The sequence below is a fragment of the Acipenser ruthenus genome, chromosome 6 (assembly GCF_902713425.1).
Source record: "Acipenser ruthenus chromosome 6, fAciRut3.2 maternal haplotype, whole genome shotgun sequence".
In the NCBI taxonomy this organism is placed as follows: domain Eukaryota; kingdom Metazoa; phylum Chordata; class Actinopteri; order Acipenseriformes; family Acipenseridae; genus Acipenser; species Acipenser ruthenus.
Genome location: NC_081194.1, coordinates 20,816,232 through 20,832,633, shown reverse-complemented (window position 1 = coordinate 20,832,633; position 16,402 = coordinate 20,816,232). Strand labels below are relative to the sequence as shown.

The 16,402-nt window shown below is 34.7% G+C and overlaps 1 protein-coding gene across 6 annotated transcripts; it reads right to left on the bottom strand.

The window, feature by feature from the left end:
- Positions 1 to 262: 262 nt before the first annotated feature.
- LOC117410635 (transcriptional activator Myb-like) lies at positions 263 to 13,025 on the bottom strand. Of its 6 annotated transcripts, none has more exons than XM_034017325.3 (16): positions 12,876 to 13,025; positions 10,548 to 10,665; positions 9,870 to 9,941; positions 8,746 to 8,838; positions 8,286 to 8,506; positions 7,625 to 7,856; positions 7,111 to 7,191; positions 6,654 to 6,758; positions 5,132 to 5,368; positions 4,317 to 4,679; positions 3,577 to 3,719; positions 3,158 to 3,272; positions 2,835 to 2,957; positions 2,648 to 2,749; positions 1,895 to 2,002; positions 263 to 1,488 (listed from the first exon to the last, which is right to left on the bottom strand). In XM_034017325.3, exons 1-16 carry the CDS (start codon positions 12,899 to 12,901, stop codon positions 1,372 to 1,374), a joined length of 2,256 nt encoding a protein of 751 aa, XP_033873216.1. In that variant the 5' UTR covers positions 12,902 to 13,025; the 3' UTR covers positions 263 to 1,371. The 6 variants fall into 6 exon arrangements, with proteins under 6 accessions (XP_033873216.1, XP_058881192.1, XP_033873220.1 ...); XM_059025209.1 differs by having other exon boundaries at positions 263 to 1,485; XM_034017329.3 differs by having other exon boundaries at positions 3,577 to 3,641.
- Positions 13,026 to 16,402: the final 3,377 nt, after the last annotated feature.

Sequence of the window (16,402 nt, the reverse complement as noted above, 5' to 3'; positions counted from 1 at the left end):
CATTGCTATATTCTATACTAGTCTGTACATACAGCACTGTTCTATTGATGCTTGAACTGTAAAATTGTGTTTTCCCATATTAACTTTCTCCATCACATATCACAGTTTTGCACCACTTCTTCAAATGTATTATCAATGGATAATGGCAGATGTTGTTATTATTATTGTAATTTAAGTTGAAATATTTTAACAGCTATTAGATCACATCAACCCTGACTCAATTAATGTGTCCATATGTAAATAAAACACAGGAAAAATCTAATAAAAAAAAAAACACACTTTATTTACAAGGCAGTTGATATACAAATTTGTATAAAAAAGTAAGTGCAGATGAGTTGCACCAAAAGCTATAAAAAGGCAGCAAAGTTTACTACATTGTTTCAAAGTGTTAGTTTGATGTTTGCTACGGCAGTCGAATGAAGGTGCGATATAAAAAAAAACAAACATAAAAGAGTAACTAAGAACATTTCAAAGCCTGTATTTTTTGTTTTTAAATACAGTGTTTCCCCAAAAGTGAAGGTGCAAGACCATTTTGTCATCTCCCAAGAACAGTGTTTCCAAATAACAAAAAAAAGAACTTCCCCCTCAATGGTAGTGCAGTAGGTTCTCCAATTTAGTAAAGCTCTACTGCCCATTTGACACTAGCAGTCTACATGCTAAACTATTTAGCAGCAAATAGATTCTCTTCCATTTGGCATTTACAAAAATTAAATTATAACATAAAAAATATAATACATTTGTTCAAATAAAACAATTTTCCATACAGTATTATCATCAGACAAGCTAAAAAAAAACAAAAAAAACACACGCACACACACAAATAGTGGTTTAAAACCAAACAAGTACTTAAACAGAATATTATTGAATATTCACACTCTTGATTATCTTAATTCGGTCTGTAATAATGCTTTAACACAATACTTCCCATCAGTGCATTTAGTTCAACCATGTATGACTGCTGATACTGTGATTTTGTACATGTGTTCCACCCACACCTCATGCAACAAGAGGAAAATAAGAATACTGGCATAAAACACTGCTTGTCTGCCAATTTTCGGACAACAATATTCAAACAAATAAATTATGCAGGTTGTTCTTTATATTATTATGCATAAATTATACATCTAAGTGATACAAAAAATATTATTACCTAGTAACTCAGGTAAACTTGTCATTACGTTTTCTTTGGTTGGTTGAAATCCAACAAGTGAATGCACAATGTCAAACTGTATTGTGCTGCTCCCAACTGTTGTACCACAACAAATAGGTTCCCCTCCTAATTGTATCTTCATGAAGAGGGAACGTTGATTTTTAAATCAACCTGAAGTGTTTTAAAATGTTATACATGTTATAATGCTTAGCTTGAAACCTTTACATGACTAGAGTCCTGGTTGAGAATGTGTTAATATATTTGCGGGCCTGCTCTGTTACAAGCATTTGATCTTCAGTCTTTCCACAAGCAACTGATTCCCCCCATATCTTGACCTGCTAAAATAAAAGAGACAAAAAACTAATTAGAAACAATTTTTATTTGCTTTACATCTATTTGATTTCAGCTCAGTTCTTCACCTTGGTTTTTTGGATCATAATACATTGAAACTTGAACAGTTGTGGGCAAGTGCATGAATAATATTTTCTGTTAACAGCTGTAATAAAATCTCACTTTGTATGATTACTGGCATCTGTCTAGAACACCCACTTGATTATGTATTTTTCTACTTGAATCAATACATAACTGTATCTACAGCATTAACATTGACAAACACTGATCAAACATTAATCTATTGACATACATTAATCTATTTAGCAGTCTAGGTGCATCCTAATACTTACTAAATGAAAACTACAAGATAAACCTATTTTAAATGGCCTTTGCCAATATCCTAACAATTACCTGTAATGGACTTCCAAGTGATCTTCGAGGCATATTAAAAGCTTTAATGAGGTTGTCTTCATTTTTGTCAGATACAGGCATCATTAACATCGAACTTGTAAGAAGATTCTGCAAACAAGCAAGCAAAAAAAAAAGAATATATATAATTGTTTTGTACTATTTAACTGTAAAAATGAATCAACTATGTATTGCACCAGTAAGCGCCATAAAGTATTTTTAAAAATACGTTCAATCTTGCTGGTGCGTCAATCATTTTTTCTATTTTTTTAATTGAGAACAAAATAAATAAATACATTTTTAAAAAAAGATAACTAAATAAATAAAACTGAAATGCTATCTACCCAAACACACATTAAAATGATTTATGACACAGCTCATAAGAAACAAACACTTCTTATCAATCTTAGCAAAATATTTAGATTAGTTCAATGTTTATGTTTAAACAACTCTGATAAAGTTACTATGTGAAACCTGACCAATTAAATTTTAAGGGCTTTATAAGTTTGTGCCCATTTTAGAAAACCATTACTCATTTCAGAAACTTACGACTTTTATGAGGGCAACTCAATAAAACAATTTTGGTAATTTGTTATATTTATTAGCAACTTGAAAATAAGCAAATAATACATTTGTAAACATTTAACACATTCCTAAAACACAAAATAACTTTTGAATAATGTGTTTACTTTCAACAGGTGTTTATGTAGACGTTTTATTTGTATCCATTAAAGCCTGCAAATCTAATATACGTACCGGTGCATCTTCCAAAGAATTGCCTTGTGTGAAGAGCTGAGTGTTGAGGTTTTCTTCTTCCCACTGAAGGGCATGCCTTATTCTCTCACATGGGGATTCCACCTGAAATAGATTTTTTAATGAAAATGGCTGTGTATTTAACATTTGGTAATAATTTACAGAACTTACATAAGTTGCTAGAAAATACCTCTTGTTTAATTTTCTTTAAGAGAGGCTGTTCATCTTCATGCAACCCAGTTGCAATCCCAGACTCAACAGCTTCTTGTTTGATGACATCTTCCAAGTCTTGTTCAAGATGGGGAGTTTGGGGCTGAAACAGATCAAAAACACTCCATGTTAAATGTAATAAATAGAAAGTTATAATGTGAAGTATTCCACATGCTGATACAGATTTCTAATTTACAATATGCATTATATATAGATTGGCTTACACAAGTCAAAATATATTTTAAGGTACGCTACATATATTTATGTATATGGACAAATGTTACAGAATTTTTGTCTTTTTACCAGCATCTTTAAAGGGCCATATTTGATTTCCTGTAGAGCCAGTGCAGTTTTGAAAGGAGTAGGAGTTCTTGGAGATGTCTCCATTATTGATCGACGGATATTTGGCGTTCTGAAACTGATGGTGAAAAAATGAAACCTGTCAATGAATTTCCCCTTAGAAGGCCTGAGAATGCTCATTTTGTTCATTTTTTTTATGAACACAAAGAATTGGGAAAAGTTATTCCTGTTACTGCAACAAAATATTTACCATATCACTGAATTAAATACACATATGAAACAGCGATATGTACAGCAAATAATATGTAACTGGTAATTGTTTTCATTTATGTTGCTTTGAAAGATTAAAGTAATACATTTTTTTCCGTAAATTTTTATTATAATTATTATTACTATTACCCCTCCATTCTGAAAAAACTTACACATCATTCTCTTTCTGAGGTTTAGGTATGTGGTCCCGGTGCAGTGGAGTTGTAATCATTGATTTCTGAATACAAACAGGAGTGGATGTTAATGATGGATTGCCAATCTCTAGATTTACTTGATTTCCTGAGGTGTTGAAAAACTGTAAATAAAGGTGAACAAAGTTATAGATTTAAATAAAAACACTAAAACCCCCAAAAGCAAAGAAGGAACTCCACCGCTATGTGATTTCTGCAAACAGCTGATTAAAATGCAGGCATTAATTTAAAAGCCATACATGCTGTGTTTCAGGTTGAAATTAAATATTTTCTAGTTTTATATAATTATTATTTTTTTTTGCACATTGTTCAACAAGTGATGTAACTTTTAAAATAAAACCAATTGATTTATGACTAGTAACGGCAGAATGTGCCGAACCATTTAGAGCTAGCATATTCTACCTGAAAAACAGCTTGCATTTAGCTTTTGCAAATGTGTTATAAAGAAAAGAAACAGATCTAAACTTCTTCCAGGAAATAAGGCAGAAAACAGGTGCTATGAAGAAGAATAAATCACAAGTTAGTTTTCTGCTGATGCAGAGAGAATGGTCAGAAAGTGACAGCAATAAGTAGGTTAAAATACCTAAGGAAATCAACAAGTGCAAAACTGATTAGTCATTTGTTCCAAATGATTAGTTTCTAAATTGTTAACCCATTTTTGATTGTTGCAAATTAGGAGCTGGGCTCTGCAGTTCAACTACCTGCGAGGGTGAGAAGGGCAGGCTTTTGACCGGGGAACGCTTGGGAGTAGAGCAGCTGAAGTCTGCTATTGTGAAGGTGCTACTGTCACCACTGGCCGAATGGTTGGCAATCCCTTTCAGTTTGCGAAGGCTGACTGCAGGAGAGGCAGCAAACTTTGAGGCAGAAAGTGACTTGAGCAAAGCAGGAGAGTCCTGACACAGCATGCTTTTGTTTAAGCGTGAGTTAGTGTGTTCAGAACTTTCGCACACAGTGCCCTCTTTTTGCTGAAGCTCTGTGCATTTGTTGGATGGTGTTTTGCAAGGCGAAGCATCTGCAACTTCAAGGAGTTCAAAACTGCTGAGATCTGCCCATGTGGAAGGATCCTGAAAAGATTGGGGGAGGCACGAAAGACAGAGTTTGGTGCCACTGTGTTCAATTAAATTCCTATGATGATCAAAATTTCTTAATTCCCAATACTTTCTGGGAATAAAGAGTGCGTCTTTGTTTTTGTTTTTTGTTTGTTAACAGTTTGACTTGAGGAGTCTACTGTACTTCCATTCCCAAATACATAAGTACATCTCAAATAATTAATTAGTAGCTAGTGAGTTTTAAATCTGTACCCCAGACATTTTTAATATTTGGAATAATTACCCCAACACAAATGTCACTAAGTTTTAAAGCATTAAAAAGTAGTAACAAAAAGAGTCAAGATGCATGCACCCATATGTTAAAAATGCCCAGCCAGGCTACCAACTGTATTACTATACACTTTCATTTTAAGAATACTTGAAAAGTTAAACCGTTTTGTGAGTGTTGTTGTGCAGTACTGACTTACCGAATCTATTAGCTGGAGTGTTTCTGTAAACTCAGGGAGAGGCGACATGCCATTATTTTGGTTGACTGCCATGCTGCGTGCTGGGGAGGCTCTGTCTTCAGGATGACAGCCGTGGTCCAGGGGAGCAGACCGCTGCTGCTGTTCTCCCAAACAGGAAATGTTAACATTGTCACCATGAGATCCTGAGTTGTCAGCCATCACTGTGGCATTCCATCCGGAGTAGTTTGGCACCTGGCTCTGTACGAAAGAGGGCAGAGAAAAGGAACTTAGCACTGAAGTTGCACAAGGTGGCAAACAGACACTGCTGAAGGCAAGATAAAAGAGATTGCATCACTTGAGCAGTTTGCATGTGAAATAGACACCCAGATGTTTCCTTGCATTAAATACCCAAGCAATATAGGAACTACAGGAGAATTGAGCCATTGGTTTAAAATCTTGACAGGATTAACCAAACTCTTCCGACCACTGTACCCCTGTACAGTGTTGGGTCTAGCACTGTATTACATTATTTAACAGTACATTTCCCCATTAACTTATTTTTATTACATGTTTTCTTAATGTAGAATGGATTTTGTCCCGAAAAATGATGAAACAAATTGTTAAGTTTGCAATCCACAAGTGACAACACAGTATACAGAATATCACACGAGTATTGCTAGCACATAGTCTAATTAAAATCTGAATGAAAGGTTTAATGCAGCTTTTCAAGTAAGATTCACATGCTTGGGGGGTGGGGCATTTTTTTCTGCAACATGTTCCTTGTTGGCTTTTTTGGTTTATGTATTTTTTCATCTTCTGTCTATAAACTTCCAAAAGCTGCAGCTCACACCAACGCAGCAAAGATGTGGGTAAATCATGTTTAAATCAAGAATACAGAAGAGCTAATTGATAGGCATAAGTTTGTACTATGGTGAAGAAAAAAATAAATAAATTAAAGCCATTAGTATTAAGAACATGCAAATGAATCAACAAAACAAACAAAGCACAGATTGTTTCTTTTTTTTTTTTTTATCCTGTAGTGGTAATGGATCGTTTACAGACAAGAGAATGCACTGACAGAGGTTATGACCATGACATTTTTTTTTTGTAAGGCAAGCAAAAAGGTAAAATTAAACAAAGAAAAATGAACTGAAAATAAAAGAATGGACTGCACACTGGTACAAATTAGAAGTTTCTGAAAAACAAAACCATGATTAAAAGTCTACAAGCATGCAAACCAAAACTGTGGGGAGGCTCTTTTTTATTTCTGTCTTAAAAATGAGTTTACAGTTTTAAAATGGAACTGGTGTAATCACTATCTGTATCTATGATTCATTCATATCTATGATACAAATGACAAATGTTACTTGTGTGGTTAAATTTCTTCAATATAATTTTGTGGAATATGTTAACTTTTAAAAGCATTTGGCTGAAAAATTATCAAGTGAATATCACTAGTGAGCCTCACCACAGTTGATTTAAAGAGGAAAGAAAAGCATTGGGGTGAAGCTGCTATCCCTTCATCCAAGCCACTCATTCTTACTGGTAATGCTTGCTGCCCTCTCAGTTCATTCTCAGTCGACATAAGTAGCAACTCTAATTCCTTTATTCTTTTCTCTTTCTCAGGATCTTCATCATTATACTGTCTCTGAAATTAAGAGTTAAGGGAAAAGAACAGATAAAGTGTATGCATGGCACTTGGGCTTTAATAAATCTCACAGTTGAGGCCAAGCCAACCGTAAAAGGAGAAAAAAAATGGTTTCTATTCTGCTGTGTAAACAATATACAACTGTAGAACTGTGTCTGCAAAACAGATAACTCCAGTTTCACTGCTTAATAATTTAACTGATCTGATCTTTCAGTTCAGAAGTGTCTCGCCTCCCCTTCCCCTTAAAAGAAGTGCAAAAACACTACTTCACAACAATACTTCACACCCACATTCTTTTTTCTAGGTATCCAAAAAGCCTACTTTTTAGTAATCCCTATTTTAAAAGACTTACCTGAACTGATACAGCAGCAGGTTGGGGAATGTTGAGTATATTCACATGCAGAGCTACAGGAAAGGGAACGGGACCAGGAATCTAAACAAGAGAAAGAAAAGATGATAGGGTCAGTCAATATAACTTACATATTAGATATTTCAATATTTCAAAATAAAGAAGTAAGTAAATAAAAAAATAGGGCAGAAATAGCATGTCCAGTCTTGTGGATATGTCAGATTGTTTTTATTTTTTAAAAGCCCCAACAAGTGTATTTATCATATTCAATCTATTTTGTCACAAGATCAAATTGAACAATGACATTAAAAACGTTTCCTTTGTTACTAAACTAGAGCAGTCAGAAAACACTAGCCCCAAAAATGCTGTCATTTACAAAGGGGAGTTAAAACAATGATATGCTCATGGCTGTACTAGAATTAGCAGTCTTTAAAAAGTACACTGTTAACCAGTAGGCTAGATCCTTTTTTTTTTTTATTCTTTGTATCTGAAAGCATTAATTGCAAACGTAGCTTACACTTTGTGTTTCTGGGATGTGGTAATATTGATAATCTCCATTCATTGTGGGCTGTGTTGTTGGTATCTGAGTGGGTGTGGACGAATGGGCGAAACCCATTATGTGGTTGCTCTTATTGTAATTTGCAGCCAATGGTGGCTGGCCTGTTTTGGGAGAAAGTTGGAGATAACCTTCCTGTTCAACCTTTCGTCGCATTGTGGAATTCCAGTGGTTCTTGATAGCATTATCAGTCCTGCACAAGAATAAAAAATAGATATATATGTTAATAAAAACAAGTCTTTTATCCTGTCTATCAAACATGTTAACATAGGATTAAGCTGTACTGAAAATGTGCTTATCATGTGAACTGGTTTACCATGGAGCTGTGTACACTCCTCTCCACTGTGGTATTAAAGTGAGCTAAAGTTGGCAAAACAAAGTGAACTCAGTATTCACTCAGAAAATCTATCATTCTGGGCCAAAAAAAGGGCATTTAAACCAGAAGCATGCAACACCTGGCACCTGGTTCAGCTGTGGAAGTTCACGAGTAGGAAGAAAATGGACAAAACATTATATGCATGATATGTTCATCTGAGTGAGATACAAGTGAGGTACTACCAAGTTATCCAATGTATTTCTTTAGTTAAATACAGACTAGAAAATTCACTACAAGTTAAATTACCTTCCAGGAAGGAGTTTAGCAATTTCTGCCCATCTATTTCCCAGTCTTTTATGTGCTTGGAATATAATTCTGTCTTCTTCCTCCGTCCAGGAAGTTTTCTTCACTTCTGGGTTCAAATGATTATGCCACCGTTCCCTGCACTGCTTGCCAATTCTCCCCTTTAAATGCTTTGCAATGACAGACCAGCGTTTGGGGCCATACTTTTGCACAAGTTCGATCACCTGCATGAAAACAGCAGGAACACATTAGTTTAACTTGCAATACTATTCTCACATTTTTTAATCAAATTCAGTAGCATTGTTCTGCAATCACAATCAATGTAAAGAAACTTTAGGACAATAGACAAACGTCTGTTTTATTAAGATTAAGAGTTTGACGCTAATGATGAATCTTCTATAAAACACTGACATCTATTTCGTATTCCTTTTATTTAAAAAATAAATCAATAAAATCTCATTACCCGCTGATCCTCTTCTTTTGTCCACGGCCCCTTGATGAGTTCAGGATTCAACACCTTTTGCCATCGGTGCTGGCACTGCACATCTGTTCGATTCTATTAAATGGAATAAAGTAACAAAATTGTTTAATTATTAATTTCTGTGAGTTCATGATGTCTGAGAACAATATAAACAGAGACAACACAGTACAATCCTCAGCAGTACTTTTCACATCCAGTAATGATCACCTTCATACTCATTTCAAGTTCTGTTGTTGCTGCTCTGGAGAATTATTCAAGACTATGAGGTGCTTTTTGCTGTTAGTGCTACTGAATACCAGGTGCCCACAGTATACATTAGAAATGAAACATTTTTAGTTTCCAATTCTGCATTTATAAATGTATTATAAGTTTTATTTGGAGAAATGAAATCTTTATTTCTACCAGCCATGCCAAGACACAGGTGCAGTGTGGTTTTGAAGATCAGAAAGACCAACTTGATGACTTTGTGTTTCAAAAGAGAAAGAAAGAAATTCTACACCCATTCTTCTTGTAGCCCCTCTTAAATGTATAGCCCAGAAAGGGTGTTGATAACACCAGAACTGGAGTTAGATATTATTGCATAATTTAATAAGGTCAACTAAAAAAAAAAAAAAAAAAAAAAAAAGTCTTGATCTAAATCCTTTCATGATTTTTGACAATGCATATTGACGTTCTTTTCTTGTTACCCAGGTTAGTATCAACACAAGTCCTTAAAGCCTTCAGTGGTTTAATTATACTCAACCACCACTTCTGTGTAGCGTAGTGGTTAGGGCTCTGGACTCTTGACTGGAGGGTTGTGGGTTCAATCCCTGGTAGGGGACACTGCTGCTGTACCCTTGAGCAAGGTACTTTACCTAAATTGCTCCAGTAAAAACCCAACTCTATAAATGGGTAATTGTATGTAAAAATAATGTGATATCTTGTAACAATTGTAAGTCCCCCTGGATAAGGGTGTTTGCTAAGAAATAAATAATAATAAACCAGCATGTTTAATACAACCCCCCCCCCACCCCCATCAATGTGGAGTAAAAGATAAAGCTTGGCATGTGCATTTATATGAGATGCCAGAGATAATATATCACAATTAAGAAACAGGTAGTACTTACAGGAAGGAAACTGGCAATAACTTTCCAGTCTTCAGTTCCATGGTGTTCAACTAGTTTCTTCAGTTTTTCATCCTGTGGGAAAAAAAAAAGTCCAACATTCAGAAACAAGCAAATAATTACTTATTTTGGTATATGTAAACTTAGCATGTTCACAGAGTTTTGAAACTCTCTTTTGTAATTAAGAAAATAGATTCATAAGCATTATTCTGATTTCTGTAAACAACATGTACTGCTGGTGTTGATAAAAAAATAAAGGGCCACATTGCCATAGCTGTACGGTTCAGTAAAACCTGATCAATCCAGCCTTTCTACAAACCAGTATAAATAATTTGGCATAATTTCTGGGTCCAGACCAAATCCCTATAAAAATAATGGTGCGATACCCTCTACAATCCAGAACCTGTCTATTCTGGATTCTGGCAGTCTGGCACCATGTCACATGATTTTCTTGTCTAAACTTACAATCAAGTATGTTGTGTAAATAAACACATGTCTGCAGATATGGTAAATATACAGTAAAATCCTTGCTTACATGATGGAGAAAGTAAATTTAAATTGATACAAGCCTTGAACTCCAAGTTGTACTTGGACACTACTTTTACTGTATGTACTGTAATAGTTTGTTGTAATAATGCCGGATTAGGCAGGTTTGACTGTACTCTATTAACTTTTACTTACTTCTTCACGGGTCCATCTAGTTTTACCTAGATGTCGCTTCCCAGACTTTGGCACTGGTCCGTCATAATCATGGTCATACATTTCAATTTCTTCTTCATCCTCATCACTGCTGTAAACACTACAAAAGAAATATTGGATGATTTAGCCAATAAACATAATATTATATCAAATGCATCAGTAAACTCTGCAATAACAGAACCTGTATATCTTGCAGATTCAGGTGTGGGACCAAGTTGCACATATTTTGAAAAACTGGTTCTAATGTTTTTGGTTTCCACAGATACATCTCAGGGGATTGGCAACATGAATTATTTGTACATGTTGGGACCTGTATTTGTATTTGTATTGTCAGAAAACTGGTTCATTATACATCTGGCAACCATTCAACTAATCATGGTCTAAAACACAGGTAAATGTTCTGGATACTAAACTCTAGCCCAAGATCTGTCATTTACAGTATGTACTGTATTTAACCCTTAGCGTTCTCATGTATTACATGAAATTACAGTCCTATAAGTTTTATTGTGGCTCCGGGAAGTTTAATATTAACATTTTGATAACACTGCTTTCCAATACAAGTTTAATACTCTGTTGTAATATATTCTATTGATAGTACAATTTTCCATTCTTCATCTGTACATTAAGTTACCCCTACTGTACACAAAAAGTGAAAGTTTGAACTTTAAACCTAAATTACCAATAACTACACAGAATAAATTATATTCAAAATATAGTCCAGTTAATATCCTTCACATATGAAATACGATTCCAGCCAGAAGGAAACCAAACAAACAAATAATTAAAAAAAAAAAAAAAATCACGGAAGAATTTCACATACATATCTACATTTTCCTTATAGTGAAAAAAGTAAAGAAACACTGTTTTAGGGTGGAATAGTTGACACTAAATGTAGATATTTATTTTGAAAACTACAGTTTATGTGAAACACACTATTTTCCGGCACAATATAAAATGCTTATTTAACTTTTTCGCAGCAACTAAAGGGTTAAGCGTAACCGCTACCATCAGGGATTGTAATAACAACTGAAAACGAGGACATGTTTCACGAAATCCACTAATGCAGAACGCATAACAAAACCACAAATATATGCACAATTACTTCTTCTTTTTAAAGCATGCTTTCATACACCCAGTTTTTAGTTTAGAGGTGTGTGTTGACTGTAGCCTTAACAACACGTTTTTGTTGATATATAAAAGAGACTAACCAGGACAATTTATATTTTAATATTTTAGACATAAAACTAACAAATGGTGTGCCACATTCAATTTCAGTGATCAAATAATACATATTAAGTAAGTAGTTATCCAGAATGACAGGACCTGCTGTATCTTGTTTACATACTGTCTGAGTACTACTGTGATACTGTACGTGTAGCAGTATTTCTTAATTAATTTCTAGTCCTCCACGGTCACTTAGATTACAGCGCTGTCTTTTACGGGTAGATGATAACTACTGATATGCACTACAGTATGCTTGATAAATCATGAAAAATTATAGACATCAAGAGAAGAAAAGCTGTGGAGTTAGCGCTGCGCTGTACAGAAGTAGTATTGAACAATTACCGCATGAATGAAAACATTGTAAGTAGACCGCCAGCATAAATAGGAAGTATTTTAACAATGACCTGCTGTGAGTGAAATCCTCGAGATAAAAAACAAAACAAAACACGCAATCCAAATAACGCCACAAACAAGTTAATATACACATAACTAAAATGAGTAGATGATATACAATTTGAGTGAACAAATAACCACATGCACACACATGCCACAGCTAATGACGTTTTGATAACTGCATTATTTATTAAATTATCACATGAAAAACGTTTCAATAGTTTGTATTTGTTTAGATCCTTAATGCCTTTCTTTATTAACTGTCAGTCCATCTATATTTTATTCTTCTAAATGCCCACCTGCCACCTGTGACACGCATCTTGCAGTCTCCACAAAGAATGAATGACATTTAAATGAACAACCTGCAGCCACAAAACAAAGTTTGGAACGTAGATGCATATGCCATATGCTCACCTGACCAAAACCTATAATTCACCTGTATACTAACTCTAAAATCAAACAGGTTACTTAATTTCTACTTTGAGAATCCACATTATAGCATTCACTTTACGCGCTACCTTTCCACCAACGAATCATGTATATTGCTTATGTTATACTAGTACTATACAGAAAGCACAACAGTAATCTAGCCAGTAAAAATACAACAACGTTACCCATAAAGTTATCACCAGCAGTAAATACATTAAAAGTTCACCAAAGCATTAAAGTAAGCATACAAATCTGTTATTGTACCTGTGCCTTGGCCGTCTAGCCATCATCAAGGTACTGAAGGAGTGACTGCTACTGCAAGTGTTCAGCTAAAGACAAGCGTGTATCTCAAGAGAGGAGGAAGCAGGTTGAGATTAAAGTGTAGTGACTGTAAACAGATTCCATCAAACAAAAGCCTCTTGGGCCCTCCCTCCCCGCTAAATTTGGCGCCGCTGGCCTCTGCGCACGCGTCAAGCAGTTCACAGTGAGTTTGCAGAGCAAAGGCGCCTTTTTACAGCCCAATCCCCGCTAAACTTAATTATTAAACTACATACATACATTTGTTTCAAGTAGATTTTTTATTGTTACACGGGACACTAAACCATGAGTCAATATATTGGCGAGAGTAGCCGGACCGCCTTTGTAGCTACCAGCGTGTTTCAGCGCGTGTAGGCTATAATATATATTTCACATCTATAACCAGGGCGTAGCAAAGTGCCCCTGAACAAAGTGTTGCATTGCGATTCTGTCCATACCTTGCTACTGAAAAGTAACTATGCAGTCAGTGTATTCTAATTCATAATAATATTAATACAAATGAACGTTAATTGCTGTTATCGTGATAATGCTGCATCACCACACATTTTCACAATTGCTATATATAAATAACCACATTACAGGTTAAATATTTGTTTTTCATAGACATACATTTGTATTAAATCAAATCATTATCCACAAATAGGTAGCTACTACTGTTATTTCAGTTTATTTATTGGAACAATATTTTACTACGGGGATTAAATTAAACCACTATACAATCCAAACGCTAGCATGCTAGTGCTTTTTTGTGTTTCCTGGAATAAAGTTCACTGCTAATATTTTTGTCTGCATAACCGCTGCTTAAGGAACGTTGTGCACAATGACATGAATATGTATCCGTTTTAGTGAAGTTGCCTAATATATATATATATATATATATATATATATATATATATATATATATATATATATATATATATATCAGTAGTGTACCGCATACGAATGTTGGACTTTTTGGTGTAGCTTACTACTTTAAACTTACTGTGTGACCAAAATACATTAGACTACATAGCATACTTTTCTGTAAGCATTCGCTAAACTCAGGAAGTGATTTCTTTTTTTTTTTGTATCCCTATGTGAAATATAAATACAACCTCCCTGCCTAGTGAAGATTTAAAAGTGTCACCAGTGATATCAGTATTGTTGAAACACCGACATGCATACTTGTATTGAATACCGGAAATAAATGTCTTGATTTACGCTCAGAAAACCAGCTTTAATACACGTGTACCAAATGACAACATCAGCTAGAGGGCGCAGAGCATTACAAAATCGCCGAAACTAAAAGCTTACACAATGTATCATGTTTTTCTGCTAGGGCTCATGAAATGGGAGTTCCATAGTTACTACATTATTTGGAAGCCAAAAAAAAGTTTCTTCCAAAGTAAACCACTGCATGGTAGAAAAGTCTAGTCGTCAGCCAAACAATATCATCATCTGATAAAGCAAGCAAAGCTTTAACAGAACTCCAAAGTCCAATCACTGCACACTGCACAATCATGGCACGCGTTTCCAGCAATTTACCTACTGCTCAAGTAGCTGTGGAAATAGCAAATCACATTTTCTGGATTTTGTATCCCTGTAAAACCGTAGATGCAATATATTTGGAGGTGACTGTATATATATATATATATATATATATATATATATATATATATATATATATATATATATATATATATATATATATATATATTAAATTATTACTTGATCAAATGTAAATTAAACCATTTTATTTTGAATTTCTAACAATTTTACTCTTTCCTTCTCATCAAATATACTGCAATAACAGCAATATGAAAGACCAGGTAATCTAATCACCTTTTAGTAAAAACAAAAACAAAAATGTTATCCTTAAAAAGAGAGCAGTGAAATCACCAATTTCACTATATTTAAGTTGTTATCACCAATTTAAATATAATTTCCACCGTTTAAAAATAAATTCTAAACAATTTAAAGTATATACTAGGTATTCTGAGCTTTTAAAAAAAAACATTTTTAAATAACATTCACTTTTTAAGATACTATCCATAGACTGTCTTCAGATCACAACAGTTGGTTCCTCACAATCAAGAGCATGCTTCAGTAAGCACTGCTGAATCCAAATCACTGTTTCAGATATAGGCCTAAATTGTTTATCATTAATGGCCTTTCATCATCATGCTTTCAATAGAAAGCAAAGCAGCTAGATTGGACAGGCAAAGCATATATATATATATATATATATATATATATATATATATATATATATATATATATATATATATATATATATATATCCTGTTATAACACTCCCATTTGCTCCATAATGCCATTACAGTAGCCCTTTTATGCTCATTATAAGGCAGAACACAAATAGCACGGTCTTTCAATTTTGTACACTGCAGTTTATATATATATAAACTATATATATAACCCTTGATAAAGATGAGCAAAAAAGACTGTATAAAATAAATAATACCAGTACTGAGCTATATTGTAATTTTCCAACATGTGGAATATATGTGACTTTATTAATGATTCAATGGAATCAACCAAAATTACACATTTCTCAAATTATAAATTTTTAAACATGAAGTGTCACAATTATTGGCACCCTTGTTTTCAGTACTTTGTGCACCCTTCCCTTGCAAGGATAACGGCACTGAGTCTTTTTGCATAATGTTTAATGAGATTGGAAAACACATTGAAAGGGATCTTAGACCATTCCTCCACACAGAATCTTTCCAGATCCTTGATATTCTTCAGTCTGCGCTTATGGACTGCCCTCTTCAATTGAAACCACAGGTTTTCAATGGGGTTCAAGAGATGGCCATTGCAAAATGTTGATTTTGTGGTCAATTAACCATTTCTTTGTGGATTTTGATGTGTGCTTGGGGTCATTGTCTTGCTGGAAGATCCACTTGAGAGCCAAGTTTCATCCTCCTAGCAGAGGCAACCAGGTTTTGGCTAAAATGTCCTGGTACTGGGTAGAGTTCATGATGCCGTTGACCTTAACAAGGGCCCCAGGACCAGTGGAAGCAAAACAGCCCCATAACATCAAAGATCCACCATCATATTTTACAGTAGATATGAGGTTATTTTCTGTACACGCATCCTTCTTTCCACACCAAACCCACCGCTGGTGTGCATGGCCAAAGAGCTCTATTTTCATCTCATCTGACCATAGCACCCGGTTCCAATCGAAGTGCCAATGCCGTTTAGCAAACTCCAGGCGCTTACATTTGTTGGTTGCTCTCAATGAAGGCTTTTTTTCTGGCAACCCTTCCAAATAGCCTATTGGCATGGAGGTGGCGTCTAATTGTAGATTTGGAGACTTGGTGACCCCAAGATGCAACCAAGTTCTGTAATTCTCCAACTGTGGCCCTTGAATTTCCCTTTGCCTCCCAAACCATCTGCCTCACTGTGCGTGGAGGCAAGATACACTTGCGTCCTCTACAAGGCAAGTTTACCACTGTTCCAGTGGTTTTGAA